Source organism: Monodon monoceros, unplaced genomic scaffold, assembly GCF_005190385.1.
Source record: "Monodon monoceros isolate NGI ecotype Baffin Bay Population unplaced genomic scaffold, NGI_Narwhal_1 Super_Scaffold_13, whole genome shotgun sequence".
Classification (NCBI taxonomy): Eukaryota; Metazoa; Chordata; class Mammalia; order Artiodactyla; family Monodontidae; genus Monodon; species Monodon monoceros.
In genome coordinates, this window is record NW_021703769.1 from 21,115,171 (window position 1) to 21,142,305 (window position 27,135).

The 27,135-nt window shown below is 52.0% G+C and overlaps 1 protein-coding gene across 1 annotated transcript in view; it reads left to right on the forward strand.

Moving 5' to 3' along the window:
* The window catches only part of TGM2 (transglutaminase 2), a 33,395-nt gene extending 10,086 nt beyond the window's left edge, over positions 1 to 23,309 (forward strand). The window contains exons 4-13 of the mRNA XM_029221211.1: positions 3,405 to 3,523; positions 6,224 to 6,352; positions 7,396 to 7,573; positions 9,868 to 10,003; positions 10,922 to 11,025; positions 12,596 to 12,838; positions 14,841 to 15,113; positions 19,425 to 19,585; positions 20,574 to 20,710; positions 21,432 to 23,309. Coding sequence (XP_029077044.1) covers positions 3,405 to 3,523; positions 6,224 to 6,352; positions 7,396 to 7,573; positions 9,868 to 10,003; positions 10,922 to 11,025; positions 12,596 to 12,838; positions 14,841 to 15,113; positions 19,425 to 19,585; positions 20,574 to 20,710; positions 21,432 to 21,582 — 1,631 coding nt within the window. The 3' untranslated portion in view covers positions 21,583 to 23,309. The remainder of the gene's footprint in view (positions 1 to 3,404; positions 3,524 to 6,223; positions 6,353 to 7,395; positions 7,574 to 9,867; positions 10,004 to 10,921; positions 11,026 to 12,595; positions 12,839 to 14,840; positions 15,114 to 19,424; positions 19,586 to 20,573; positions 20,711 to 21,431) is intronic.
* Positions 23,310 to 27,135: the final 3,826 nt, after the last annotated feature.

A 27,135-nucleotide genomic window follows, 5' to 3' on the forward strand; every position in this document is an offset into this window, starting at 1 on the left:
GAAGGGATCTCACCCTGTGTCTGAGGCCCTGGCACTGTGAGCTGGGCCTGGAGGTGGCCTGGGTTCAGGAGCCCAGTTCAGGAAAGGGCTGCCCAATGGATGCCCAGGGCCACGGCTTTACGCCTGGTTCTGTTTCGTGGGGCTCTGTTTTAAATCCCACCAGACTGGCTTGGGGAAGGGAAACAGGGAGGTGGAGGGGCGGGGTACCCAGGAGAGGTAGGCAGGAGCAGTTTGGTCACCTAAGTGCCTCCTTATACACTCTTTCAGTGATGGCTCTCAGCAATCCCCGGGGGGAGAGGTTAGCATCCTCGTTTTACAGACGGTAAACTGAGGCTCAGAGATAAGTGGTTTTAGGCAGGTCCTTCAAGAAGCAAGTGGGTGATGCTGGACAAAACTAGAGAGTCAGGGAGAGGGCTGAGTCTGTCTCGAGCAGATGGGAGGAGACAGGGGCGCGCCACAGGCCTTCCCAGGCCTCAGTTTCCGCATGTGACTTACAAGACAGTGGGCTCTCTTTCCTTCCTGCTCCTACGGAGCCCAGCAGAGAGAGGGGCCTTGTGGGCGGGCCCAGCCTGGGAATGGGCTGTCCCTCCTCAAAGCCCGGGCCCAGGGCAGAAATCCTGTCCTCTCCAGCATCAAGACAACCAGCTTCTTACTAGGCCACTGCTTTCTTTCTTTCTTTCTTTTTTCTCCATTTTGGGGCATTTTATTTGAACAGAAAGATTTTTTTATTTTCTCTTTTACATACTTTTGCTTTTATTTCTAATTATAACAGTAAGACATGAGAACACCCTCTCTATAAAAGCTTCAAGCACTACAGAGAGACAAGCCCCCCCTTGACTCTCTTCCTTGGGAAACACCATTATTAGATGTCTTTGGGGGGGTTATCTCCTTAGATTCCAATGTATGTGCCTGGAGAAGTCACTGTGTTTTTTCTTCCTTCCAGTTTCATTGAGATATAATTGACATACAGCACTGTATAAGCTTAAGGTGTACAGCATGATGACTGTACACGATGACTTATGTACATCGTGAAATGATTATCACAAGTTTAATGAACATCCATCATCTCATATAGATACAAAATTAAAGAAATAGAAAAAATTTTTTCCTTGTGTTGAGAACTTTTAGGATTTATTCTCTTAAGAACTTTCATATGTAACATACAGCAGTGTTAATTACATTCATCATGTTGTACAAGACCTCACTGCATTATGGGTTTCCCTGTCTTTCTTAAACATAAAAGAATCTTACCATATACATCAGCCTACAACTTGGGTTGGTTTTTTTCTACCTCTCCTGTACATCTTGAGGCTCTTTCCGTATCAGTCTGCAGACATCTGTTCATCCTTTTTAAGAGCTGGGAGTGCCCTGGGTCTTGCCGGCTGGATGGTTCATTAGTCTGGCTCCCACCCACAGGCATGAGTTGATCCCCTGTGGCTTATCAGAGGGAGGAACACCCTTGATCACATGCCCTGTGGCCACACGGAATGGTTTCTCAGGACAGAAGTGGCCTTGCTGGACCCACTGTCCACTCATTTTGATTTTAGTCAATGTGAACTTACAGCTAGTTGGCAACCCTGCCCGCAGGGCAGGAACGTGGCAGTGCCCCTCCCCGACCCCAACACCGTGGGGTTTCAGAGTTCAGGGAACGGGGAGTGAGGGTCTGGGGGATGTCCCCTTCCTGTGTCCTGGCCTCCTCCCTGCCCGGAGAGTTGGGCTGACAGTCAGCCAAGCAGCACAGTGACTAAAGGGACCCACATCCTAGGCCGGGAACTGGTGATGCGGAGGCAGGAAGTTGGGCTCAGTGGGGGTGGGCACACTAGGGGAGGAAACTGCTCTCCCTCTGGGGGGAGGGGGGATCTGCCCGTGACCTGGGGGCCTCCCGTCCCTGAGCTCCAACATGGTCGGGGTCGGGATCTAGCGGCCCCAAGGCCTCCACCTTTACCAGCTAGAGACCTGAGCGGGGACATCATAGTCCCAGCTTCCTGGGCTGCGGTGGGGACACTTCAACATGTGCTGACACCTTCACTGGATGAGAAAGTACCGTGGGCTTTGCCTTCTTTAAATTCTTCCTCCCGCGCTGCCACTGATTTACAGCCACATAGTTTATTTATCTGAAGGCTGATGTTTATTGCGCAATCTTCAGAGCCACAGGGCAGGACGCAGAAGACACCCAGCCACTTTCACGTTTGCTTCCTCCAAGCTGTAAAGTTGCTGGTCACTGTAGAGGAGCCCAGGGGTCTGAGGGGCCGGGCAGCTGCATCCCAGGCACTGGACATGTTTCCCCAAGCTGATTTCAGTAGGCACGCTGCCTGGGCCCGCCATACTTTTAGGGACCCATGAAAATGTGTTAATTTCTTTTAAAATCAGAAGAAACAAAATGAATGTTCAGGCCAGAGAATGTGTTTTAACATATAATATTAATATGTTCATCATTATACCAATGCAGTCATAAAATATATTTTTGTTTTTTTTATTTTTTTGTGGAGGAAGGAGCCCACGGAGGCAAAAATGCCCAGAGCCGACCAAAGTCATACCATGGCTCTGGAATTCCCCTTCCCAGCCTCAATTTCTTCACTTTGAAGTGAGGATTAGAAAGGCCAGGCTAACCTTTGCCTTCCTGTCATCTGGCCCCACCGCCCCAGGCCCTTTTCTGTCGTCGCTAGCCACAGGCAACTAAGTGCCCTGCGTCTTCCAGCAGGCGCACCTCTGCTCTCTCTGGTCCTCTGCTTAGAATGTCATCCAGGCAACCTTCAGATGCCAGCTGACCCCCCAAGCTGGACAAGGACCCTCCTCCCCTGAGCTGCAGTGACACTTTCTCAGCTTTCTCTCCACCTGAATGATGCTTCTTCCTCGCACTGGCTCAGGGCTTTAGCTTGCAAAGCACCTTTCAGATCTGGGATCACATTTTACTCTTAGGGAACACAGTCAGGTGGCAGGAGAAGAAGTGACCTGCCCAGGGTCACACAGCAAAGGAGACTCAGAGCTAGGGGGTTCCTGACTCGTGGCCCAGCGAGTGTGCCTGTCTCTTATTTTGGCATCAGTTTTCCCATCTGTAATATATTCTTGAGCCTCAGTTTTGCCATCTGTAAAATGGGGCTTCCAAGGATCCCTTCCACATGGGGCTTTTGTAGAGATTAAACAAGTTAATATATGTCATACATTTATCATGGGTCCTGGCACATGGCAAGTGTTGGATAAAAGACAGACATTGTTGTCACTGATAATACCTTATCTCACTGATACGGGATTATTAATTAATGACTAGTTTTTCTGATTAAAAGAGAGAAAGGCCTCTGAGAAACTGACCTGGCCCTGGGGAGTTGGCACCCAGGCTGCCATGTCTGTGGGGAACCTGGGCCTTGCCAGACCTAGAGTTGAGGCCCTTTCCTTTTCACCCACAGCGGACGCTGTGTACCTGGACTCAGATGAGGAGCGGCGGGAGTACATCCTCACCCAACAGGGCTTCATCTACCAGGGCTCAGCCAAGTTCATCAAGGGCATACCTTGGAATTTTGGGCAGGTAAGGCCACACCCTGCCCCTCCCAGCCATCTTAGGCCCACCGTGTGCTAGGTCCTGGGTCTGAGACAGTCAAAATCAAAGTCAGAAGTGTGAGCAGGTCTGAGTCACCCACGCCATGCTGTCAAAGATTCAAGGGCCCTGAAATGGCTAGAGGCTTAGAGAGGGCCCAGGCCAAGCCTGAGGTCACACAGCAAAGGGTGGCCCTTTCCACTGTGGGAGCAGCAGCTCTGGATTCAAAGTGGGAAAGAATAGGAGGGCCTTTGAGAGTTGTGGGGTTGGCAGGTACTCCATGAGGGAGAAGGGGAACATTCAAGGCCATATATCAAAATAATGGGCAGCACTGGAGAAAGCTTACAATATGCTAGGCATGTGCTGAGAGGGGCTTTAAACCATTATCTAGATCAGTGGTTCACAAACTCGAATATATGTCAGAATCACCTAAAAAAATGGGTTAAAACACAAGTTCCTGGGTCCCATCCCTAGTTTCTGATACAGTAGGTCTGGCTGTGGGCTGAGAATTTGCATTTTTAACAAGTTCTCAGGTGATGCTGATGCTATTGATCCAGTGATACTTTGAGAATCACTGTCGTATCAGCTAGCTACTGCTGACTAACAAACAAGTCCAAAACTTGGAGGCTTGAAAAAACAATCATTCGTTATTTCTCATAAATCTATGGGCCAACCAGGACATGGCTGTCTAGGCTGGGCTTGGCTGATCTCAGCTGGTTGGCTCATCACTGTACCATGTGATTCCTTCTCTTTCAGCAGGCCAGCCTGGGCTTGTTCTCCAAATCAATACTCTTATTTCCTCTACTATCCAGCACCCCATAAAAATTCTTGAGATATTGCTGAGAAAACTCATGAAGCAAGAACCATCACACCCCTCGCCCTTCAACCTCCTTGTGTATTAGTGGGTGTTGGCCTCCTGGGGTAGGGTTCACCTTGAGATTTCTCTTAGCAGCCCCTGGATCAGGCTCCATGTTCAGGACTAGAGAGTCCCGCCCTGGGATCATAGGATGATCCCTGAGATCTGGGGCTCTGGCCTCAGTTTCCTCTTCTGAATATTGGGGATAATAATCGTAAAACCGCCTCCGAATAGCTGCGGAAACCCCGTAGCCCTCTGCGGGATGTAAACAAAATGGTGATATGACTGTAATGCACAAAACACATCAAAAAATGAATTGGCTCTTATTTCCCAGGGCTCTGTATTCTCCCCTGAGAGACAGAACAAAGCCAACTCCTCCCTTTCATTTTCTGAGTTGCTGGTCTGTGTCCAGGTTGTGCGGGGCCGTGGGACATGGCCTTGCAAACTTCCGGAAGTCATCACTAGCCAGGATGATAAGACCTAAAGGAAGGAAGGGAATCAGGCAGTTCCTGAAGTAGGCAGAATTTGAGCTGAGCTTTGGAAGAGGTGGGTGCCTGGTATTCCAAGCAAAAGGAACAGCATTAGCCGAAGCTCAGAGGTGGGAAAGTTTATGTTGTACCTAAGAAGTATGTTACAGTTTGGGGAGCACTTATATGAGAAGGGGCCCCAGGAGATGACGTGGGAGAAGTCAGCAGTGTTCAGGTTGTGAACAGCCCTGAATGTCAGGCAGATGGCAATAGGGAGCCACAAAATGAATGGTTCAAGCCAGGGAGGGCTATTCTGTGTCATGGAGGGAGACCTGCGATAAGGCCTGGTTTGGGACAAGACCACAGAGACGGGGAGCAGGGGGCAGACAGGAGAGCCCTTGAATGTGACGGATGGGTCGTCCAATGGAAGGTGACAAGGAGAGATTTTGAAAAACATAACATCTGAGTTGCAAGGATGAGAAGGTGTGCGTCACACAGAGAGAGGCAGGAAGAGCATTCCAAGCAAAGGAAATAGCAAGTACAAAGGTCCTGAGGCAGTGAGCCCGGAGCAGAATGAGTATGGGTGAGAGCGGTGAGAGATGAGGTCAAAGATGGGGTGGGACACAGATCGTTTTTCTTTGAATTTTATTTATTTTTTATATAGCAGGTTCTTATTAGTTATCGATTTTATACACATTAGTGTATATATGTCAATCCCAATCTCCCAAGTCATCTCACCACCACCTCCCTTCCTCCGCCCCCCTGCCACTTTCCCCCTCCTTAGTGTCCATACGTTTGTTCTCTATGGGACACAGATCTTAATGGGCCTTGTAGGCCACAGGGAAAAGTCTAGATTTTACTCTGGGTGCAGTGGAAACAGGAGTGATGAGATTAGATTTACTTCTTTACAGTCTATACTTTGGTTCCAATCCGAACGGTGTGTGGCGATGGGATGGGGAAGGAGGGGAGGCTTATCAGCTCTGCAGGGTGAGTCAGGCTTGAGGGAAGTGAAGACGTGGTGGTGGGGGAGTGCAGTGGCTGGGCCTGAGGTGAGTCGGAGGGGAGGGAAGCTCCAGGGACGCTGGGCTTTTCACTCTGGGCTCTACTCCACGTTCCCAGGACCCCCCAGCCTGGATGCAGTCACACCCCCTCCCCCTTTCTCACACACTCAGTCATTGTCCCACCTCACCCCACCTTTCCTGGGCCAGGAAAAGCTGGCACTACAGAGATGTGACAGACCCAGCCCGAGCCTCCGATCTGGTGTGTGAGACAGCAGAGGGGTCCCACAGCTGCTGGACTTCACGGCAGGCTTCCCAGAGGAGGTGACTTCTCAGCTCCCTCATCCTCCCCTTGTTTCCTCTGACACAGTTTGAAGATGGGATTCTGGACATCTGCCTGATGCTCTTGGACGTGAACCCCAAGTTCCTGAGGAACGCTGGCCGCGACTGCTCCCGCCGCAGCAGTCCAGTCTACGTGGGCCGGGTGGTGAGCGCCATGGTGAGTGAGTAGCAGGCCCGCCCCAGGGGCCCTCCCTTACTGTGATGATGGAGGCCAGGCCCCGCGCTGGGCACGGTGGGGGAACCCAGGAGATGGGTGAGTCCCAGCTAGGAGACCTTGTATTTGGAGAGACAAGGTACAAATGCGGGTAATGCCATGTGGTCCCTCAAAGCAATCCATTCATTCATTCATTCACTCACCCATCCAGCAAGTATTCGTCAAGTGCCACCCACATCCTAGGCACCAGGGAAAAGCAGGTGTAAGACATGAATGGTCTCTAACTTCATAGAGCTTCCGTTCTAGGGTGTGTGTGGGAGGAGACAGGCGGAACCACAGTATCACATGAGTGCACAGTCATAAATTACGATGCACTCGCCAAAGGGGCCAGATGTGTGACAGTGTCTGAACACAGGGCCTAACGCCAGCAAGGGGCTGGGGGACCTCCCTGGGTGATGAGTCCCGAGTTGACGTAGTAACTGGGAAGATAAGAGCATCCCAGGCAGAGGGGACAGCTTGTGCAAAGGCTCCCTGAGGAGGGGCGGCTGTGGCAGGTTTGAGTAGCAAAAGAGGGGCCGGTTTGGCTGGAGCAGAGCACAAGCAGGAGGGTCGGATGCAGGTGGGCTGCAGAGGGGGCAGGGCCAGACGGTGCAGGCCTCAGGGCCACGGTCAGGAGGCTGCATTTTATTCTCGAGGTTCTGGGAGTCTGGGGGCAAATGACACAATCTGGGCAGGGGCCAGAGGGGGTCTTTGTAAAACTCAGGTCACGCCGTGTCACTCCCCTTCCACTCCACGGACAAATTCACATCTCCAGCATCACCCTCACGACCTTGACCCCTCTCTACCTCCTCCCTCCCGCTTCTCTCTCCAGTGCCAACCATCTCTAACCTCCCAGTCTGTCACACCTTGGGATCTTTGCACCTGCTATTCCTTCAACCTGGAACGCCCTTCCCTGCCTTTCACCATGTGCTGAACTCATGCCCACCCTAGTGCAGCCGTCACCCTTTCCCCAGGCTTGGTCCCTCTGATGCTCTCGCTGGTTGCAGGTCAACTGCAATGATGACCAGGGTGTGCTGCTGGGACGCTGGGACAACAACTACAGGGATGGCATCAGCCCCATGTTCTGGATCGGCAGCGTGGACATCCTGCGTCGCTGGAAGAATGACAGCTGCCAGCGCGTCAAGTATGGCCAGTGCTGGGTCTTTGCTGCTGTGGCCTGCACTGGTGAGCGGCACACGGGATGTGAGCGGGCCTGGAACCGCCCTTGGCTTCTGTGAGCCCGGGTCCCTGCAGACTTCTCCCAGGCCTGATGGGTAACGGAGCCAGGGAGATTTGGTCAAATAAGGGGGTGTCTGACCCCCGTGGTCACGGGGTTTCTGCAGGGAGCCGAATGGTGGATCGACCCAGGGACTCGAGATGGACTGCCCGGGTTGAATTCCAGCTCTGCCTCTGGCCCCTGGGAGGACTTGGGCAAGAGAACTGGTGTCTCCAAGCCTGTTTCCTCATGTGTAAAATGGAGACAGCAGTAACTGACCCAAGTCCCAGGGAGCTCTTAGGAACCGGGGAGATGTCACTTAGTACAGTCTCTGGTTCAAGTTAGGTGGGGTTTGTGGGTTTCCGGGGCAGCTGGGATTCCTCAGCTGGATCTTGGGGCATTTTCTCTGTGTCCGTAAGTCGGATGACAGTGATCGGATGGACGTTTGCAGTGATGGGCACAGTGACACACTTTTCTGTTCGGCCAGGCTGCCCATACCCATTACCCTCTGAATCATTACAAGCTGCTATTATTAGCTCCTCTTAGAGGAGGAAACGGAGGCTCAGAGAAGAGAAGTGGCGTGGCCAAGGTTGCACAGCTGGTGAGCGGCACAGCCAGGCTTGGAACGAGGTGGGCCCGCCCCTCTAAGGCCAGCCTCCTGGCCTTAGACTGTGATGATGGGGCCTCCCGGGACACCATCCCTGGGACAGGAGTGGAGCCTTGCTCCCTGGGCAGCGGCGACAGGTCTCCCCAAGCCTCAGGTCTGTACTCTGAAACCTGTCACATGGTGGGGCAAGGCCTGGGGTTGGGACATCAGCCCTCGCCACGGGCAGCAGAGCATCCAGACTCTACCCAAGTTAAAGGGCACAGGAACCAGGCAAGAGGTGAAGGGTCACAGCTGCTCCTTCCTTCCTCCTCCCAGTGCCGTCATGTCTCCCGGCCAGAATCCAGGGCCATCGGGGAAGCTCTTGCCCTGGTTGATGTTGGGCACAGGGCAAAGGTCACATCCCTGCCCCTCCCCCGTCTCAGAGACTCAGCCTCAATCAAAACTAAAAGTAAACCAAAGGTCCTACAGATTGTATTTAGTAGGGCTTTCTGTTGCACTTCTTTTTTTAGATGCTACTTTCTTTACCTTACCCTGAGAATATGTTACTTTTACATTTTACATAATAAGTAACATAACAAAATGAAGGAGGAAAAACACCCATAATTCCCTCTGTCAGGAGCACCTAGCATCACCATTTGGGCAGGATTCGTGCCCGGGGTCTTCGTCCCTCCTCTGTGGTCTATAGATGCCACTTGATATCCTGCCTCTTTGTCACCTATCATTCCAACACCAGTCCCTTTCCCAGTTACTCTGGGCTCTCTGTAAACTGTGCTGAGGCCCAAATGCAGGCCCTCCTGGTCCACGATGGAGTCCCAGTGCACCTGAAGCCCGGGCTAGAGAGGAGGAAACAAGGCCCAGAGAGGCGAAGGGACTGGCCTCAGGCCACACAGCCTGAAGCAGCTGGGGCTGGAACGGAAGGGCTCCTGACCTTTGTTCCCTCTTCTGCTTGCCCCGCTGTCCACTCCTCACTCTGAATCTCTGTCGTTCCTTCCCTTCCTCCTTTTCTTTCTACTTCACCCACTCCTTCATCCCATTTGACAAATTAGCCTGTGCCAGGCCTGTGCTGGGCTCCGGGGATATAAAATAAGACAGCTCGCTCACTGCCCTCAGAGGACAAATGAAAGAATCCCTCGCACACCTGTATATTGAGAACGATGAGGCATCGCCAGTTTTGCTATGAATGCAAATGATGGGGTGATCTAAACCCGGCCGGGTGGCCTTCCTGGCCCAGGGTACAGCATATGCCAATGTCCTGGGGCTGTTGGCAGCATGGAGTGCTGGAGGAGCAGCGAGGCCAGTGTGGCTGGAGCAAAGTGCGCAGGAGGTGGTCAGGGGCCAGACCCTCCAGGGTAAGGGCCGCGGTGGAGGCCTGGCCTTGACCTCGAGGGCTGTGGGGAGCCATTGAGGGTTTAGCAGAGGACTGTTAATGTCAGATTTGCATTTAGAGTCTTTTGTTATCTGTGATGTGAAAGGGAAAGAGTGGACATGGGCCAACCAACGAGGTGGGTGCCATTGTCCGGGCAAAGGGATGGCACACCCTTACCAGTGTGCAGTGCTCCCTGGGGTACAGATGGGCACGTGGAGGCCAAGCAGAGCAGATGTGTCTAGGGCCTCAGCTCATCCCCTAAGCTCTCTCCATTGTGTCCCCCGACCCAGTGCTGCGGTGCCTCGGCGTCCCCACCCGCGTCGTGACCAACTATAACTCGGCCCACGACCAGAACAGCAACCTGCTCATCGAGTACTTCCGCAACGAGTTTGGGGAGATCCAGAGTGACAAGAGCGAGATGATCTGGTGAGGGGGGCGCTCAGTGGGAAGGATCCCCTGGAGAGGAAACTTGGGGCGATTTCTCAGAGGAAGTCACATTTGAACTGGGTTTAAAAGTTGAACAGTATTTGGACAAAAGGAAGCGGGCCTTGGAGAGGCTCCAGGAGGGGGACAGCAGGAGCAAAGGCCAAGAGGAAGGAAAGTCAATGCAGGGAGCATGAAAGGGCATCAGGGAGAACACACCATCCGGGGTCTGCACTGCCAGGCTGGGGGTCTGGTCTTGATTCCAAAGGCTTCAGACTGGAGAGGGGTGTGCTGATGACCGGGGGGACAGATCGGAAGCAGGGGGCGGGGCTGCGGTCCAGGTGGGTGGTGGTGGGGTCTGAATCCAGGCGGAGCCTGTGAGCTGATAAAGAAGGAAGAGTCGGGGCTTCCCTGGTGGCGCAGTGGTTGGGAGTCTGCCTGCCGATGCAGGGGACACGGGTTTGTGCCCCGGTCCGGGAGGATCCCACATGCCGCAGAGCGGCTGGGCCCGTGAGCCATGGCCGCTGAGCCTGCGCGTCCGGAGCCTGTGCTCCGCAACGGGAGAGGCCACAACAGTAAGAGGCCCACGTACCGCAAAAAAAACCAAAACAAAACAAAACAAAAAACAACAACAACAACAAAAAAAAAAAAAAAAAAGAAGAAAGAAGAGTCGAGAAATTAGGAGGTCCAGTCAGCTGGGCATGCAGAGCCACTGAGAGGGGAAAGGAGTTGGGGAGAGGGGTTGAGGACTCCCAGTGTAGTTGGGAGCACCCAACTGGGGCCCCCAGAGGAAGAGCAAAGTGTGGGATGGGATGTTCTGGGGTCAGCTTAGGACAAGGCGAGTGTGGACAGCCCACAGGAGGTGACTGTGAACGTTTGCGTGAGAGTCCTGGTCCACGTTCTGCTTTGTTTCCCCAACAGGAACTTCCACTGCTGGGTGGAGTCGTGGATGACCAGGCCTGACTTGCAGCCGGGATACGAGGGGTGGCAGGCCCTGGACCCCACGCCCCAGGAGAAGAGTGAAGGTGGGTAGGCAGGTGTGGCCCCATTACTGAGATGAAGAAACAGAGGCTGGAGGGGACCCACCCAGCAGAGGGGCTCCTCAGCTGGAGAGGGGCAGAGCTGGGATGCTAACCCAGGTCTGGCTGACTCCAAAGAACATTGAGTGTTGGGGGACCTCATTGATATTTTATAAAACACCTCTTTTATAATTTGAAAAGTAATTCATGCACATTGTGGAAAACAGAAAATATGGAGAAGCACAGAGAAAAAAAGTCAAATAGCATCTTTGTCCTCTTCCCCCCAAGAAATTTCATTAACATTCACACACAGCTTCCAATAATTTCAAATGAATCATTCCTTAGAATAATATTTTAAATACACACAATATAACACCTAGGGTTCAATTACATTGCAATATAGTTATCAAAAAATTTTAAATAAATTTATGATATAGTAATATATGCTCTATATAACAAGATTTATTAGTAGAATCAATAAGTTCCATAATTTTGTGGTAGAGATGAATGCAATCTATATTTCCGGTTATCTGTAACAACTATAAAGAGAGATAAAAATATCTGTGGTTCTTATGAGTGACAAGTCATAAGTGCACCTAAGACTGTGGTTTTTGGTCTTTCACAGTCGAAGGAAGTGAAAATAATGATGTAATTTTTTCCCATCCAAGTTTATGAACTCCTGAATTCTATTTGCTGTGCCTTGGGGGTTCCATGGACCCCAGGTTAAGAACTCTTCCTGCACATGGGCTTTCATCCTGGCCCTGTCACTTCTCCATATATCGTTAGCATTTCTCTATCAGATAGTTTTCTGTGATTTTAATTTTAATTTAATGTTACCACATTCCATCAAATGGACGCACTGTAATATAGCTACCAAGCCTCTAGTCCTCAACATTTAAATTTGTGACCAGTTTGAGGCAGTGGTAAACCACACCCAGATAAACATCTAGCTCTCTTGTTCATTTCGTTAGCACACACTCCCTGAGTCAGTGTCAGACACTGACTGCTACTCTCAGTCTGGGCAGGAAACCAGACAGACACACACCCCTGTAAAGTATTGCCTACAGTTGGCTCCCTCACTTCCTTAAGTGCCTTGGGATACACTTCTGTTTATCAAACACATAGGGATAAGTGTTTGCCAATCCTCATTAGGTAGGTACAAGTATCCCCACGTGAAGCCAGGACTCAGAGAAGGTAAGTGACTTCTCCAAGGTCACACAGCTAATAAGAGACTGAGCTTTGAACCCCAGAAGCTGGGTTCCAGGGTCCCCTGGAATTCTTTTTTTTTTTTGTCTTGTTGCATGCCTTGTAAGATCTCAGTTTCCCAACCAGGGGTTGAACCCCAGGGCCCCGGCAGTGAAAGCGCAGAGTCCTAACCATTAGACCACCAAGGAACTCCCTCCCCTGGAATTCTTAATTCTTACCTGATGCTGCCTTCTTAGAAATGGAATCCCTGAGTCAAAGGCTATATGGTCTCTAGGTTTTCGGCTACGTGTGGTTGAATTGTGGAAGATTCTGGAGGTACCACCCTCCCCTCAGCCCAGGCTCGTCTTACCCTTCTCCTCCTCCCAACCAGGGACATACTGCTGTGGCCCGGTTCCCGTTCGTGCCATCAAGGTGGGCGACCTGAGCACCAAGTACGACGCCCCTTTTGTCTTTGCCGAGGTCAACGCCGACGTGGTGGACTGGATCCGGCAGGATGATGGGTCCATGCACAAGTCCATCAACCACTCCCTGGTCGTGGGGCAGAAGATCAGCACAAAGAGCGTGGGCAGAGATGAGCGGGAGGACATTACCCACACCTACAAGTACCCGGAGGGTAGGGGCCCTCAGCTTATCACTGCCTTGCGGATAAGCAGCTTGTTTACCAGCCCAGAGGGCATGTGTGTGTGTGTGTGTGTGTGTGTGTGTTTTCTGGCAGCTTGCAAACAACAATGATCTGTAGGTTACTCTCCATTTCAAGAAATTCCTTAGAATCAGGTGCAAACTTGACAAACACACTGGGGGCAGGGGGACAGTGGTAAAGATCATTCATTTAGGAAAAGAATTCTATATTCCACAAAAAGATTTCATTTGGTTTTTAAGCCTCACTTTCTTTGTTGGTTTGACTCAATAAAACTGAAAGGGATGGCTGTTATACAAGAGAGGCTTTCATCTTCACAGAAAATTCATGATGTCCATGTTGTTTAACAGAGCTTATTAGTGGTGGGAGCTCCAACAATAGATGGTCAATTCCATGCTTTTTTTTTTAATCTTTATTTTATTTATTTGGCTGCACTGGGTCTTAGCTGCAGCATGCGTGATCTTTAGTTGTAGCATGCGGGATCTTTAGTTGCAGCATGAGGGATCTAGATCCCCGACCAGGGATCAAAGCCGGGCCCCTTGCATTGGGAGCACGGAGTCTTAACCACTGGACCACCAGGGAGGTCCCTCCATGCTTTTTTATTTTTATTTTTTTTTCCGGTACACGGGCCTCTCACTGTTGTGGCCTCTCCCGTTGCGGGGCACAGGCTCCGGACGCACAGGCTCAGCGGCCATGGCTCACGGGCCTAGCCGCTCCGCGGCATGTGGGATCTTCCCGGACCGGGGCACGAACCCGTGTCCCCTGCATCAGCAGGCAGACTCTCAACCACTGCGCCACCAGGGAAGCCCCCTTCATGCTTTTTTATTGCAGCGTATTTGTGCTGAAGAGGCTTGGAAGTCCAGAGGGGCCACGGAAGAGAAGTTCCTGGAACTCTGTAGTGTTAATTGTTTTAGCATTTCAAACACAGGTGGGGAAGTGGGCATGAAGGTAGACTGGAAAGGTTTAAAGAGAAATGGACCAAAAGAAACTTAAAGATAATAAGATGGGCTCAATCAGACACAAAGATGAAGCTTCTTTCTGCTACTAATATTAAATCAGTAGTGGGAAAAAGATGTGGTTTATTTTAAAAATTGGATTTGAGCACATCCAATGGCCAGTTCAATAGACAGATATTTTCTAAGCATCTACGGTGTGCCAAGCACAGTAGGGTTCACAGAAGTGACTAAGAAACCACAGGCTTTATCTGACCCCTGTTGACTCTCCAGGGCTGACTTGGGATTGGGTATTAAGCGGCCGTGCTCCAGTGGGAAGGGCTAAAACAGAAGGAAAAGATGCTTTCCCTGGCCTCTGAAAGGTCTAGAGCTGATGATTTGATAGAAGAAATAAATATGTACCCAACAACACTGGGGACAAAAATAAAAGGCACATGGGGAGAAGTAAATGGAATATAAAGCAGGGGGCAGTCATTCCTGCTGGAAAGCTCAACAGGTAGAGAAAGGAGGGAAAGGATTTCAGGTAGAATTGGTCCCTGTGCAAATGCTTAGAGGTGAGAAAGTTCTCATTGTATCAGTGCCTACTAGGCACCAAACACTGTTGTAGGCATTGGGTATGACTTAAGATTAAGTAAAACACAGTCTTAGTCCTCAAGAGGCTTGAGAGTGTAAGCATTTGAACAGAAAAAAAACCTGGTGGGCCAAAACACCATGACAGGCAATAGGCAGCTATGAAACTCCAAAAGACATTGTGACTCTTTCATCCTGGGAAAGGAGGAGTCAGAGAAGGCGTCCTGGAGGAGGGGTCATTTGGGGATGGGTTTTGAGGGATGTATAGGAGCTCACTTGTGGAAAGTAAATAAAATACTCTTTCCTCCTCCTGGCACAGTAATGTAAAGAAGGGGCTCCCTCAGGGGGTGCTCTGAGTCACCAGAACTCTGAGAAGCCAGCTTGCCCTGCTCCCAGCCTCCTTCTCATTGATCCCCCTTCCAGCTGTGATGAAGCTCTCTCCCCTGTCCCCACAGGGTCCGCAGAGGAGAGGGAAGCCTTCACAAGGGCCAACCACCAGAACAAACTGGCTGATAAAGAGGAGACAGGGGTGGCCATGCGGATCCGTGCGGGCCAGGGCATGAACAGGGGCAGCGACTTTGACGTCTTTGCCCACATCACCAACAACACTGCCGAGGACCACGCTGGCTGCCTCCTGCTCTGTGCCCGCACCGTCAGCTACAACGGGATCCTGGGACCCAAGTGTGGCACCAAGGACCTGCTCAACTTTTCCCTGGAGCCTTTCTCTGGTAAGGCCCTGTGTTCCTGGAGCAGCTGTTGACCACCCTGACGACATGCTAGGTCGTGCCCTGAGAGGTGAACGTGTGCCATCTACCTCACAGACACTCCCATTGCCCTCACTGTGGGTCAGGCCCTGTCCTTGGCACTTTATAAATAGCAACCCAGTTCCTTCTTATAACAAAAGTAGGAGGTGGATTCTTTTATGGCCCCATTTTCCAGATGAGAAGACTGAGCACAGAGAGGTTAAGTAACTTTCCCAAGGCCACACAGGAAGTGACAGGACGGAGACTTGAACCTGTACTCGTAGCAACTATTCTATTTCGTTCCATCTCATCTTTGCAGGACCCCTGACTGCTTTCCCAGACTCTCTGCTGCCCCTTCCAGCAAATTCCTTTCCTCTGTCTCCAGCAACTCACACTACAGGTGCCTCTCCCCAGAGCCCCTTTGAGAACCTCTCCTATTTCTCCGGAGGTTCTCAGGCTCAGAGAGAAGAGATTCAAGACCAGCACTACCCAGAGAACTTTCTGTGATATAAGGATGTCCTGTATCTGCGTTGTCCAGTATGGTGGCCACTAGCTCCATGTGGCTGTTGTGCGCTTGCAGTGTGGCTGGTGTAATTATGGGACTAAAGTTTTAATTTCACTTAAACAGCCGCATGTGGCCGGAAGCTGCCATACTGGACAGTGTGGCTCTAACAGTGATAGGAAAGGAAAAGCCCTGATCTTCTCCTCTTCCATGGCTCCAGTGCCTGGCCCGACCTCCCTGGGAGCAGATCCCCTTCCCCGTTTGGGGCTGAAATGATGTCAGTAGCTCCTCCAGCCCTCAACCCTGGGCAGAGCCTCTGTCGCTCTGGCTTCTTGGTCGGACGCCTGCACAGTCATCGTCCCCTTGATCCCTTTTTCCACTGCTGGCTTTGTCACCACTACTGGTTATCTCCCTAAAATTAAGCTGGAGACCCTGAGAGGGGTTGCGGCTGCCGAGGTCACTTAGGGAGGCAGCACGGAGCCCAGTCTCCTATCCCCCCCAGCAGCCCATTCTCTGTTCCTGCACTTGGAGCCTGTGGACATGGGGAGGGCAGGGGGGTCTTCGAGTTGGGAGAGGACCTGGGGTCAGCATGATCTGAGTAGAACATCAGTCAACCCTGGGGCCTCTATCTCAGGCCCACCTCAGGCACCCTGGAGCCACACGCCGGGACAGAGCAGACCCTCTGTCAGGGTCCCTGAGCAGCAGCAAACTCTAGGGGCAGAGCCACGTGGCACCAGGGCTGGGGCCCCAACACTTATGCTGCTAAAAGGCGTGTTCGGAGGCCAGACTTGGCTTTGAATCTGGCCTCTCCCACCTTCTATTATTATTATTAATTTTGGCTGCGCCATGTGGCATGTGGGATCTTAGTTCTCCGACCAGGGATCCAACCTGTGCCCCCTGCATTGGGAGCTCGGAGTCTTAACCACTGGACCACCAGGGAAGAACCTCTCCCGCCTTCTAGATGTATAACCTTGGGCCTTGAATCACACTCATCCATCAAATGGGGCATTAGCATGCCCCTCATGGGCTGCAAAGGAGATGTGTGCTCAGGAAAGATCTAGAAAGTGTATGATGGTGCCTGGACACGGCACGGCTCTTCACTTTTCCGCTGAGCAAGTGCCAACAGGTGTGGGGAGGCCGAAAAGCATCTTTCCTGAACCCTGCTGTGCCAGGCAATGGTCTCAGGGCCGGGCTCAGTGCTTCCTGAGTCACTGCCAACCTTGCTGGTGTGCAGAGGACTCAGCTCTCATCTCCACATCCAGGCCCCGAGTCGGGGGCAGGGCTCCATCCCTACAGGTGTGTGGGGTGGTCAGGATACCGAGGTCCTAGTTCCTGCAATTCTGCCCACAGGATGTGGGCTCCTGGGTATTTCTCTTCGCCATTCCAGGCCCCGGGTTCCCCATTTGTACAAAGGCTGGCTCATCTTTGAAGAGCCCTTCCAGCCCTTTTGTGTGAATGCACACGTGTCAGTTCTTCCTCACGCTCAGAACCGCTTCAAAGGGAGGAAGTGCCTTTCCTGGAATGTGTATCATAAGGTGAACTCCGACCTGAGCCAGGGATGCCAGAATAACTTCCACCCAGGCTGCTGTTGGGTCACCCTTTGCCTCCCAGATACCCTCAGGCCCTTCGCAGCATTCTTCTGCTTCAGCCACAGCCGCCAGGGTTTCTTCCTGGGGATGTGTTCACAGCGGAGGGGTCCCTCCTGCTACGGAGACCTCTGAGGGGCACAGCCTGTCGGGAGAGGGCAGAGAAGGGCAGTGGTACTGCGTGTTGCCCTCAGGTGGGCCTAGGCCAGGATGCCCTATTGAGGCCTCCAAGGCCAAAGTCAACCTGAGAGTGATTCTCCCACCCTGTGAGACCCTGAACTTTGGCTGAGTTGCTGGTTATTCTTTGATGATAAATCTGGGGGATTTCCATGTGCTAGCGGACAGGAAGCCAGGCCTAGGACAGCTGAATTGAATCCAGCTGACCCCACCCCGCCTCCTTGCTCTCTCCCTTCCTGCCACCCATCCCTTCTCTCTCTCTGGATACCCTCACCCCTCCAGGTGGGTCATGAGGAATGCAGGCAGCGTGATCTCTGTGATGATCAAAGGAATCATCTAAGGAATGAATAGACACTAACCACAAATGTTTCCCTCTTTCAGCCAGCATCTGGCCCGAAGCCAAGGCCAAGGCCCCTGGCCTGTAGACAGCAGTTCTCAAAGGTCCAGCCCCACCCTGGCCTAAGCCTCCTGGAAAAGTTAACAGCTGGGGCCACCTCCTCCAGGCTCCTGGAGGACAATGGTTTCCTTCTTTCCTGTGAAGCTGGTCAGAGTTTCTACTCTGCTCCACCAGGTCCTGACCCAGGAACTTTCACTCCTTTTTGTCCTTTTTGGCAGAAGCTTTGGTTTTTTTGTTTTCCCCCCACGCCATCTGAGCAGAGGTTGGGGCAGATCCACCCCAGGAATGAGTGACTAGAGGGCTGGGCACACATTTTCCAGAGAGTGGGACGGGGAACACCAATGTGCCCAGCCAGGAACTGGACCTTGACTCATGCAGAGAGAAGGTGACCGTCTGTTCGGGCCTTCACGGCCCTAGAGAGGACCTCCCAACGGGTGCTCACTGGCCCGGGCACCCCAGACCCTTGCTAACCTCCCTCTTTAACAGTAAGCTCAGATCTCAAACTCAGAGCCCTCAGCAGATGAGAATATCGGCCCGAATTGAATAAACATGACTTTGTTTGCTGGGGTTTGTTTTTACCAGCTTCCTTCTACTTATGGTAAACGAGACAGGTTTTCTGCAAATAATGATGAAAAGGTTCCCTAAGCAAAAAAGGTTAAAAAGTGTAAAGCGTGGGGACTGAAAGAAAAATTATTTAATGAGGAGTTACTCAGACATGTGAAAAATCACATGAATGGCTGGAGTTTGGGAAATGCTGGTCTAGTGCAGGGACGGAGGGGACAGATGGCAGAAAAAGAAGAAACAGCATCTCCCATCATGGCACTGGGACAGTGAGGAGAGGTTGGCTGGGCTCCATGGAGCCCCAAGACCATCCCTCCAACATTGTTGTTTGATGGGGGGAAGCCCGAGGAGCAGAAGGGATTTTTCCCAAGGTTCCCTGCGACCGAGTGAACAAGCAGGACCTGTGGAGAATCAGTCCTGTGCCCTTTTCACTGCTCCTTCCTGCCTTCTGTAAGCTGACTCCTGGTGCCCTAAGGCTTCAGTGTTCTTGTCAGAGAAATGGGGCTGCAATCCACACTTTGCTTCTCTGCAGCGGGAGGGGTTGGCCCTGCCGGCTTTTTTCTCACCCCTATCACTTGTGTGGCTTTTGCTCTGAAATGACCTCTGATCTTAGCTGTGCCCAGCGGGTGCCAGATGTCCCAGGGAACAGAGAGGGAACAGAGAGGGGAGGTCATCTTCCCAGGCTCACACAGTCAGACAGTGGCCAAGCAGGGCCAGCTCTCCTGATCTGAACACTTACTGGCAGAAGTGTTTCCTCATCTGTAAATGGGTACAATTCTACCGACCTCATGGGGGGAAATGGAGGTCCTGAGAGGTGGAGTGACTTGCCCAGCATCCCCAGTCAGTGAAGGGCAGAGGCAGGATTAAAGCCCAAGCCTCCCCTCCCCACTTCCTCCTTGGGAGCCTTGGAGCCAGGGCAGGTGAGGGCAAGTGCTGGGACATGCCCCTCTATTCACCAGCTGTGTGACCTCGAGTTCATTCCTTGCCCTCTCTGTGCCTTGTGGAGATGCCATAGGAGAGGTGGGGGCCACGATTCAGATGTCATGAGCGCTCTCCCCTCTCCCCTCCTGCAGAGAAGAGCATTCCCCTTCGAATCCTCTACGAAAAGTATTGTGACTACCTGACCGAGTCGAACCTCATCAAGGTGCGGGGCCTGTTCGTCGAGCCAGCTGCCAACAGCTACCTGCTGGCTGAGAGGGACATCTATCTGGAGAATCCAGAAATCAAGATTCGGGTAAGGGCTGGCCTGGGTCCCTGGACAGGTCCCCACACGTGCATGCACCTCCCTCCCTGCAACCTCAAGATCTCTGATGCCCCAGGTTCCTCAGATCCTAGGTTCATCAAAGAAAAGCATCATGAAGCAGAATTTGGGACTCACAGCCTCTAGGAATGAATCCTAAAATCCCAGAGTAGTAGGATCATGGCACTTAGGGATCTCAGACTCATGGACCCTTAAAAGCTAAACTACTAATGCTAGATTCCCAGGTCCTGGGGCCCTGGTGGGACAGGAAAGGATGTGTTGTTAAGGGCACAGACTCTGGAGTCCATTTCTTCATCTATAAAATGGGTGTTGTAAAGATTAAATGTGCGTCTACAGGAAGCACATAGAACCATATCCAGCACATTATGAGGGCTCAATAAAAACTGACTATTCTTATCACCAACTTCATGGTCATCATAGTGATTCACTTGGAGGAGTCACAGCCCCAGATCCCCAAACGCTGCAGTTACAAATAAATGGTAAAGAGCAGAGCAGGAGGGAGTGAGCACTGTGTGCCAGACAGTCTGCTAGGAGCTTGCACATATTAGCTCAGTTAATCCTCATGAGAACCCTGCAGTCAGGCATTTCTCTTCTATGAAGAAACCAAGGCTCAGAGAGGGTAGTAACTTTGCCAAGGTCACACAGTGAGAAAGGGGCAGAGATCAGCCTGGCTCCAAAGACTCTGATCTTTCCACCCTAGACCCTAGAATGAGGGAGGCATTTTAAACATCCTGTGGGTTGCATGGAGCCTCACTTCAGCTACATGAAGGAGGCCTGGGCAGGTACCATCATCTGTGTTTTCCAGATGAGGCGAGGGATGTTAGCGGCGGAGCTGGGCAGACATTGGGCCAAACTGCAGCAAAGATGGAGATGGCCCATTTGGGACCCTGCATGCCCTTGAGGGGCTGTGGGCTGCTCTCCCTCCGTGCTTCCCCTGACATCTGCCCCATGCCTCCTCTAGATCCTGGGAGAGCCCAAGCAGAATCGCAAGCTGGTGGCTGAGGTGTCCCTGTGGAACCCGCTCACCGTGCCGCTGTCAGGCTGCACCTTCACCGTGGAGGGGGCGGGCCTGACCAAGGAGCAGAAGACCGTGGAAATGTAAGTGCTGGTCCCTCCAGCTTGGGGCCCTGGGAGCAGAGGGCAGATGCTGCAGGGGGAAGGCCGCCCTCCAGCACTGAACCCAGGCCCGTAACCCCCTCTTCTCCCTTTCCACACACCCACCCACACACCTGCCTAATATTCCCCCGTGTCTATGCCCAAATACCCACACGTTAGCTGCGTTCTGTGCACATGTGTTCACAAACCTAAACAGGTACACATTCACTAAGCACCCACCTCGGGACACCCAAGTTCTCACATACACACAGGTGTACATGCGTGCCTGTGTGGTGTACCCTCATGGATACATATTTATATATACGTACACTTACGAGCATACACACTTCTTCTTTTTCACTTTTTCATTGTAATTTACATAGAGTAAAGCACGCAAGTCACGTATGTACAGCTCAATGCATTTTCATGCATGTGGTCACATGAGCATCCACTCTTACCCCCAAGCACACCATCCACTTTCATGTACACACACACACACACACACACACACACAAACACACCAGCCCCTCTACACATAGGAGGGCAGATGGCCCAGGCCTTCGGAGAGTGGTGAGCGGGACCCATTTTATTCTGTCGGCACAAAGCTATACATCCATGGAGTTTCTAGGCTAAGATCTCAGTAGTCACGTGTCATCCTGGCCTGTCCCCATTGTAGGGACCAGGCCAGGGCCCTGATCTCACCCTCTTTCTCTCTCTCTCCCAGCCCGCACCCCGTGGAGGCGGGGGAGGAAGTCAAGGTGAGGGTGGACCTGCTGCCCCTGAACGCGGGCCGCCACAAGCTGGTGGTGAACTTCGAGAGCGACAGGCTGAAGGCCGTGAAGGGCTTCAGGAACGTCATTGTTAACACCTCCTAAGGGCCCCCGTGCCAGCCGAGGGCCCCCAACTTGACCCCAATCTTTATCCCAAGGTAATGAGCAAAAGTTGCCCCTTATTGGGCCCCAGACTCCAGGGCAGGGTGGGCTGCCTATGGGGCCTCTTTGGAATCAAATGTACTTCCGGCCCATCTGGTCCCCCTGAGCCTGGCTCCCCACCTCCCTCACCTGTGAGGAATGTTTTGTGCCTCCACAGTAGGAGCCCTGATCTTGGCTGACTGGGCCTGGGGGGTGGGCCGGGGAGGAGGGACTCCAGCCTCCCTTCCCAGCCCAGATGCCATTTGGAAAGCCACTGACCACCTGCCATATTGTTTGATCAACTCCAGAGCCCCTTCCCTGGGAGCAGGCGAAAAACAGTGTGCCCAGTGACCAGATCAAGGAACTCAGCTCCCTGGGGTGTCCTGAACCCCTTCCCCAGATTGTGCCCAGGCCCCAGGGGCCGTTGGCAGAGCCTGAGCAGGTGCAGATCGGGAGGGTCCCAGGAATAGTCCAGACCCAAGCTCCCCCCTTTTCCCAGCAGCCCTGGCCCAATAGTACCCCCGCACGCCACAATTGTGAGGCACCTACTAAGTGCTTCCTGGGCTCACACGGCCACCAACCCATGTAACTGCCATGGAAAACTGCAGAGCGGGAGCCGCTTTGTCAGTGAGGAGACTGCAGCTTGGAGAAGGGAGGTGGCCAGCCTGGCACCGCTGGTACTTGCAAGCCTGAAGGTACGGGAGTGGAGCCATGCTTTCTGACTCTGAGTCCAGGGCCTTGTTCACCACACCAGCCCTGACCTGACTGTCAGAGAAGCCATCTGGGGCCTGATCAAAAAGGATCTAGTTAGGATGAGGAGGTGGGGAGGAAATTGGAGGGGTTAGAGCCCTGGGTTTGAGCCCCAAGTCTGGCCAGCCACTGCCTTCCCCTCTCTGGGCCTCAGTCTGCTCATCGGTCACAGAGTGGTTGAACCAGCTCATCTCCAAGGCCCCTTCAGCTCTGCACTTCTGGTGCCTTATGTGACTCAGCCTTGCCAATGACATTGAGTCTTACTCCCTGGCTTCACAGAGCCTTAGGTCACAGGCCAGGATGTTTTGGAGAATGAGACCATGACCATGACCACCTTCCTGCCCCCAGCCCTGTCTGAGTCCCCCACCTGTGCCCAGGCATCTTCCTTCAGAGCCCAGTTCTAGGGGAAAAGAGCCCCGGAGGCCCCTGACCTACCCATGACCCCACCCACCACAATGTGTAGACTTCACAGGAGCCTTAGTTGCCTGTGTTGGTCACTCACCAACAAGGCTGGCTTCTCAGCCAACCCCTCTTTGAAGAGCCAGGGCCCTGGAACACAGCCTTTGCCCCTGACTAAGCTCGGGGACCCCACAAGTTGCTATCTCTGACTTTACCCCTCGTTCTCTCCATGTGACTGGGCCTCCCTCAGCCTGGAAGACGGAAGTGGGGAGAATTCTGTATCTGGAGTGGGGTCAAAGACTCCAGAGTCCCCCAAATCCCAGAGAGGGATTTGGGGAAAGTCACGCTGATGCACTTAGAACTTTCTGCTTTGCACAGGAAGAAGCACTTGAGCCGAAATATATATGTTCTATTCTGTATACATATTGCTCGATTTCTCTATGGTTTTATAAATACTTTTGGGTTCCAAGCAAGCAGTAGATGTGCTTTTGAGCCACAAAGAGCAAGTACTGAAATAAAAGAGTTTATTTTTCACATTCAAACCAGGTCTGGTCTGTTCGCTGCATGCTTTTGAGGAGGCTGGGTGGGTGAGCTCACTTAACATCTGGACCAGCCACTTCCTGCCTAAGAGCCTTTCCCTAGCCTCAGCGCCTCCCTCAGATCTAAACTTTACTGGCATTCAATGCTCTACAACTGTCCAGCTCCACCTCCAGCCTCTTCTCCAAACAAACCATGTTCAGACCAGAATGAACTACCTGTATCTCTTCTAACATCCTGTGTACTTGTCAACCTCTTAGCTTGGAGTGCCCCTCTTTTTCCTTACCCAGCTTGTGAACTCCTATTCATCTTATAATGCTTAACACTAAAGTCACCTCTTCTGTGAAGCCTACCCAGATTTCTTCTCAGAACCCTGGAACATGGACAACTCAAACATTTATCACAGTGACTTTTAGTTCCATGTTGATATACCTGTCCCGCTCCCCATCCTGTCTGAAGTCCCAAGGGCAGAGACCAAGAATCTCTTAAACAGACACTAATAAATGCTGGATCAGTGTGTTTCAACTCAGCTCCCATAAGACCAGTACTGTCCAGTAGAAATATAACGTGAGCCACAAATGCAAGCCATATATGTAATTTAAATTTTCTAGTGGCCATATTAAAAAGAGAAAAAGAAACAGGTAAAATACATTTTAATAATGCATTTAATTTAAACTAATATGTCTGAAATATTGTATTGCAACACATCATCAACATAAAAATTATGAGTGAGATATTTTACATTCTTAATTTTCATACAAAGTCTTTTAATGTGGTGTGTATTTTACACAGACAGCCTGTTTCAATTCGAACTAGCTGCATTTCAAGTGCTCCATGGCTGCAGGTGGCTACTGGCTACTACATTGTGTTACCAAGCAAGGGCTCGTATGCCTGCCACACAGAAAGCCAAACTCTGACAGTGGGTGTTTGCAGCAAAGTAAGGTTTTATTTGCAGGGCGCCAAGCAAGGAGAATGGGCAGCTCATGCTCAAAAGACCTGAACACCCCGATGGCTTTCAGGGGAAAGACAGTGTGAGGGGATATGGTCTCAGGATGCGTGATCAGCTTGTGGACCTTCTTCTGATTGGTTGGTGGTGAGGTAACAGGTGATGTTTCAGGAATCTCAACCTTCTGGTTCCAACCAGTCTGGGGTACGTGCTTGTGGTCAGCATGTAGCCGCCATCCTCCACCTGGGCAGGGCGGGGGTTCTTAGTTTCTACAGAGCAACTCAAAGATATGCATCAGATCGTTATCTATATCCTTTCAGGAGGAACTGGGAGCCCTGTGACTCTATGGTCTTCATCATTAACTGCTTGGGTCTGCTCTTTGGAACTCAGGGAAGGCCTAGGAGACTAAAGCCTTTTTTTTACAAACAAGAAACAGGGGACACAGAGGGACTTTTGTACCTGGGAAGACCCCACAAGGTCCTGCTTGGTTTCAATCCCCTCTTTTTGTTGATACTCTTCAATCCTTAGGGGAACAGGGGTGGGACAAGAAAGTGAATAAAGTTTTGGACAGAGAAAGATGAATCATAAACTCAGCAGGGGAACTCAGTTTCAGGGGACTCAGTTTCAGTTGAATGGTTCCAAGTCTAGACTGATTCCAGGAGCGTGGGGATTTGGTCATTCATCTCATTCCCCACCAATGAAGCACTAATCAATGTTTGTTGATTAAATAGGTGATGGAAGACAGTCTCTGCCTTCAGGAAACCCATGTTGAAACATCTGACATGCACGCAAAAAATAAATCAAACTCAAAGTGTGACATCACATTTTCGGGGTGCTAAATCTTTCTGTTCCTTAAAAACTACACCTGGGTCTGGCCTTGATGGCCTGAGCATTTTATCAATTAGTGACCAGCAAGAAAATAGAAAACACTCGGCTATTTCAGGTGGAGAGGGAGTTTACAAGGGAAACTGACTCCAAAAACATCTGAGATGCTGGAAGAGCAGAGGGAGAAGGAGTGGTACCCAGAAATCGGGAAGCAGCTGCCACGCAGGATGCTCAGGAGCCCAGGAGCCAGTCCCCACCACCAAGCTGCTGGAGGCACTGTCACTCCAGCTCTGGAACCAACAGAGCTGCCGAATCTACAAATCCTGCCGAAGTCAGCCCTGGTAGGAGCCAGAGGCAGGCTGGCATCTCTCATCCTCCTGCCTTCTCCCCACTGGCAGATCCTCACCAGAAATAGCTAGCGAGGGGCTCTGGCAAATATCATTTCCAGGCTTCCAGCCCCTGAAAAACAGAGATGGTGAGGCAAGGGCTTGGGGGCATGGAGTTGAGTAGCCGATACCTATGGCTGCTCCCTTTGTAAGAACACCCTTCCAATCATCTCCACCTAAGGAACTCAGCTTTCAAAACCCTGCTCCAGGGAGACCTGCTCTGTGAAGCCTTCCTGGACTGCAGCCAACTGCTTCAAGCTCTGTTCCCCTTGGCATATGGTAGAGAGCCCTTTACAACACTCAGGTTAGCCTGGCTTAGGACCAGCTGCTGATGTGCCTGGCCCATGCTCTGGAGCACCCCAAGAGCAGAGTCAGGGCACACCTCACACAAGGGGGTCACCAAGTGGACCAAGCGGTACTGCTGACTCTAGCTCCCAGGCCTGACTGCCTCGCCTCCTAAAGAGAGACAGGGCTGCCCCGGCCAGGTCTGCCAATGCTGGACAGATTGGGAGGCCCCTCCTGACCACCCCCTAGGCCTGCCCCACCCCTGAGAGCTCACTAGCCAGGAACCCAGGAAGGAGGAAGGTTTTGCTGGTCACGTGGGCCCATTAGAGACAGGGGAAAAGAGCCTGAGCTCCTTCTCCACAAACCAGAGGCAAGAGTTGAGTCTGGGGCCCTACACAACAGTGCTGGGCACAGCTCCGCGGCAGCTCAGAGCTACTGGGCCCATACCAAAAGCTCGGCTCATAGCCCGGGTGGCAGGGGCCTGGATTCTGGAGCCAAACGGGCCTGGATTCTGGAGCCAAGCAGACCTGGGATCAAATCCTGGCTCTGCCACGGGTTCACAGTGTGGCTTAAGGCAGGTTCTCAACCTCTCTGTGCCTCTGCTTCCTCATCTGTCGAATGGGGATGATTTGGTGTCTACTTTCATGACTGGTGTGTAAGTTCGATATAACAGTGTCCATAAAATATTCAGCTGGCTCCTGGAACATTCTAACCATAACAGCCCACTTTCCTCCAGGTCAGCAACATTTATATGCACTGAGTTCTTCACTTCTGAAACAATCCTATCCAGTTTTTCCCCCCATTTTACAGCTGGTAAGGTGCAGAGTGGGGAGACTTGAACCCAGGCAGCCTGCCTTCCCCAGGGCACGGCCTAGCCTAGAGGAGGCCCGATTTCTACTGGAACCCTCCCCTCCCACCAAGTGCTAGGATACACGGGGCACAGGCCTCCAAAAAAGCCCCTGTGGAATGGAGGTCTGATCAGGTCTATCTTTCCACCCCCAAGAGTCCCTCTCCTTTCCAGCTGCTCTTGTTTACCTGGGATGCCTGCCAGCTCCGCCCCTTGGCCTCAAGTCAAACCCAGAATAACAGAACTTTGACAGAGTCCAAGAGGAGAGGCTTAAGTGGGAGGGCCAGGTAGGGGCCTCCTAGAGGCACATGGGCCTTGGGGCCAGGACTAGGTCATCACATACACTTTCCCAGCCTCCCCACTTCCCTCCCGGACAGGCCTGAGAACACACACAGAGACGCACGCCCACGAGACCGTGAAGCCCTGTGTCTTGTTTCAAGATGCCAAGTCCAAAGTGTTCCATTAAAAGCAGAAGGAATGACAAAAAAGGTGGTGCATACAGCCTTGAGAACGCAGGAACTCTGACAACCTGAAGTTGAGCA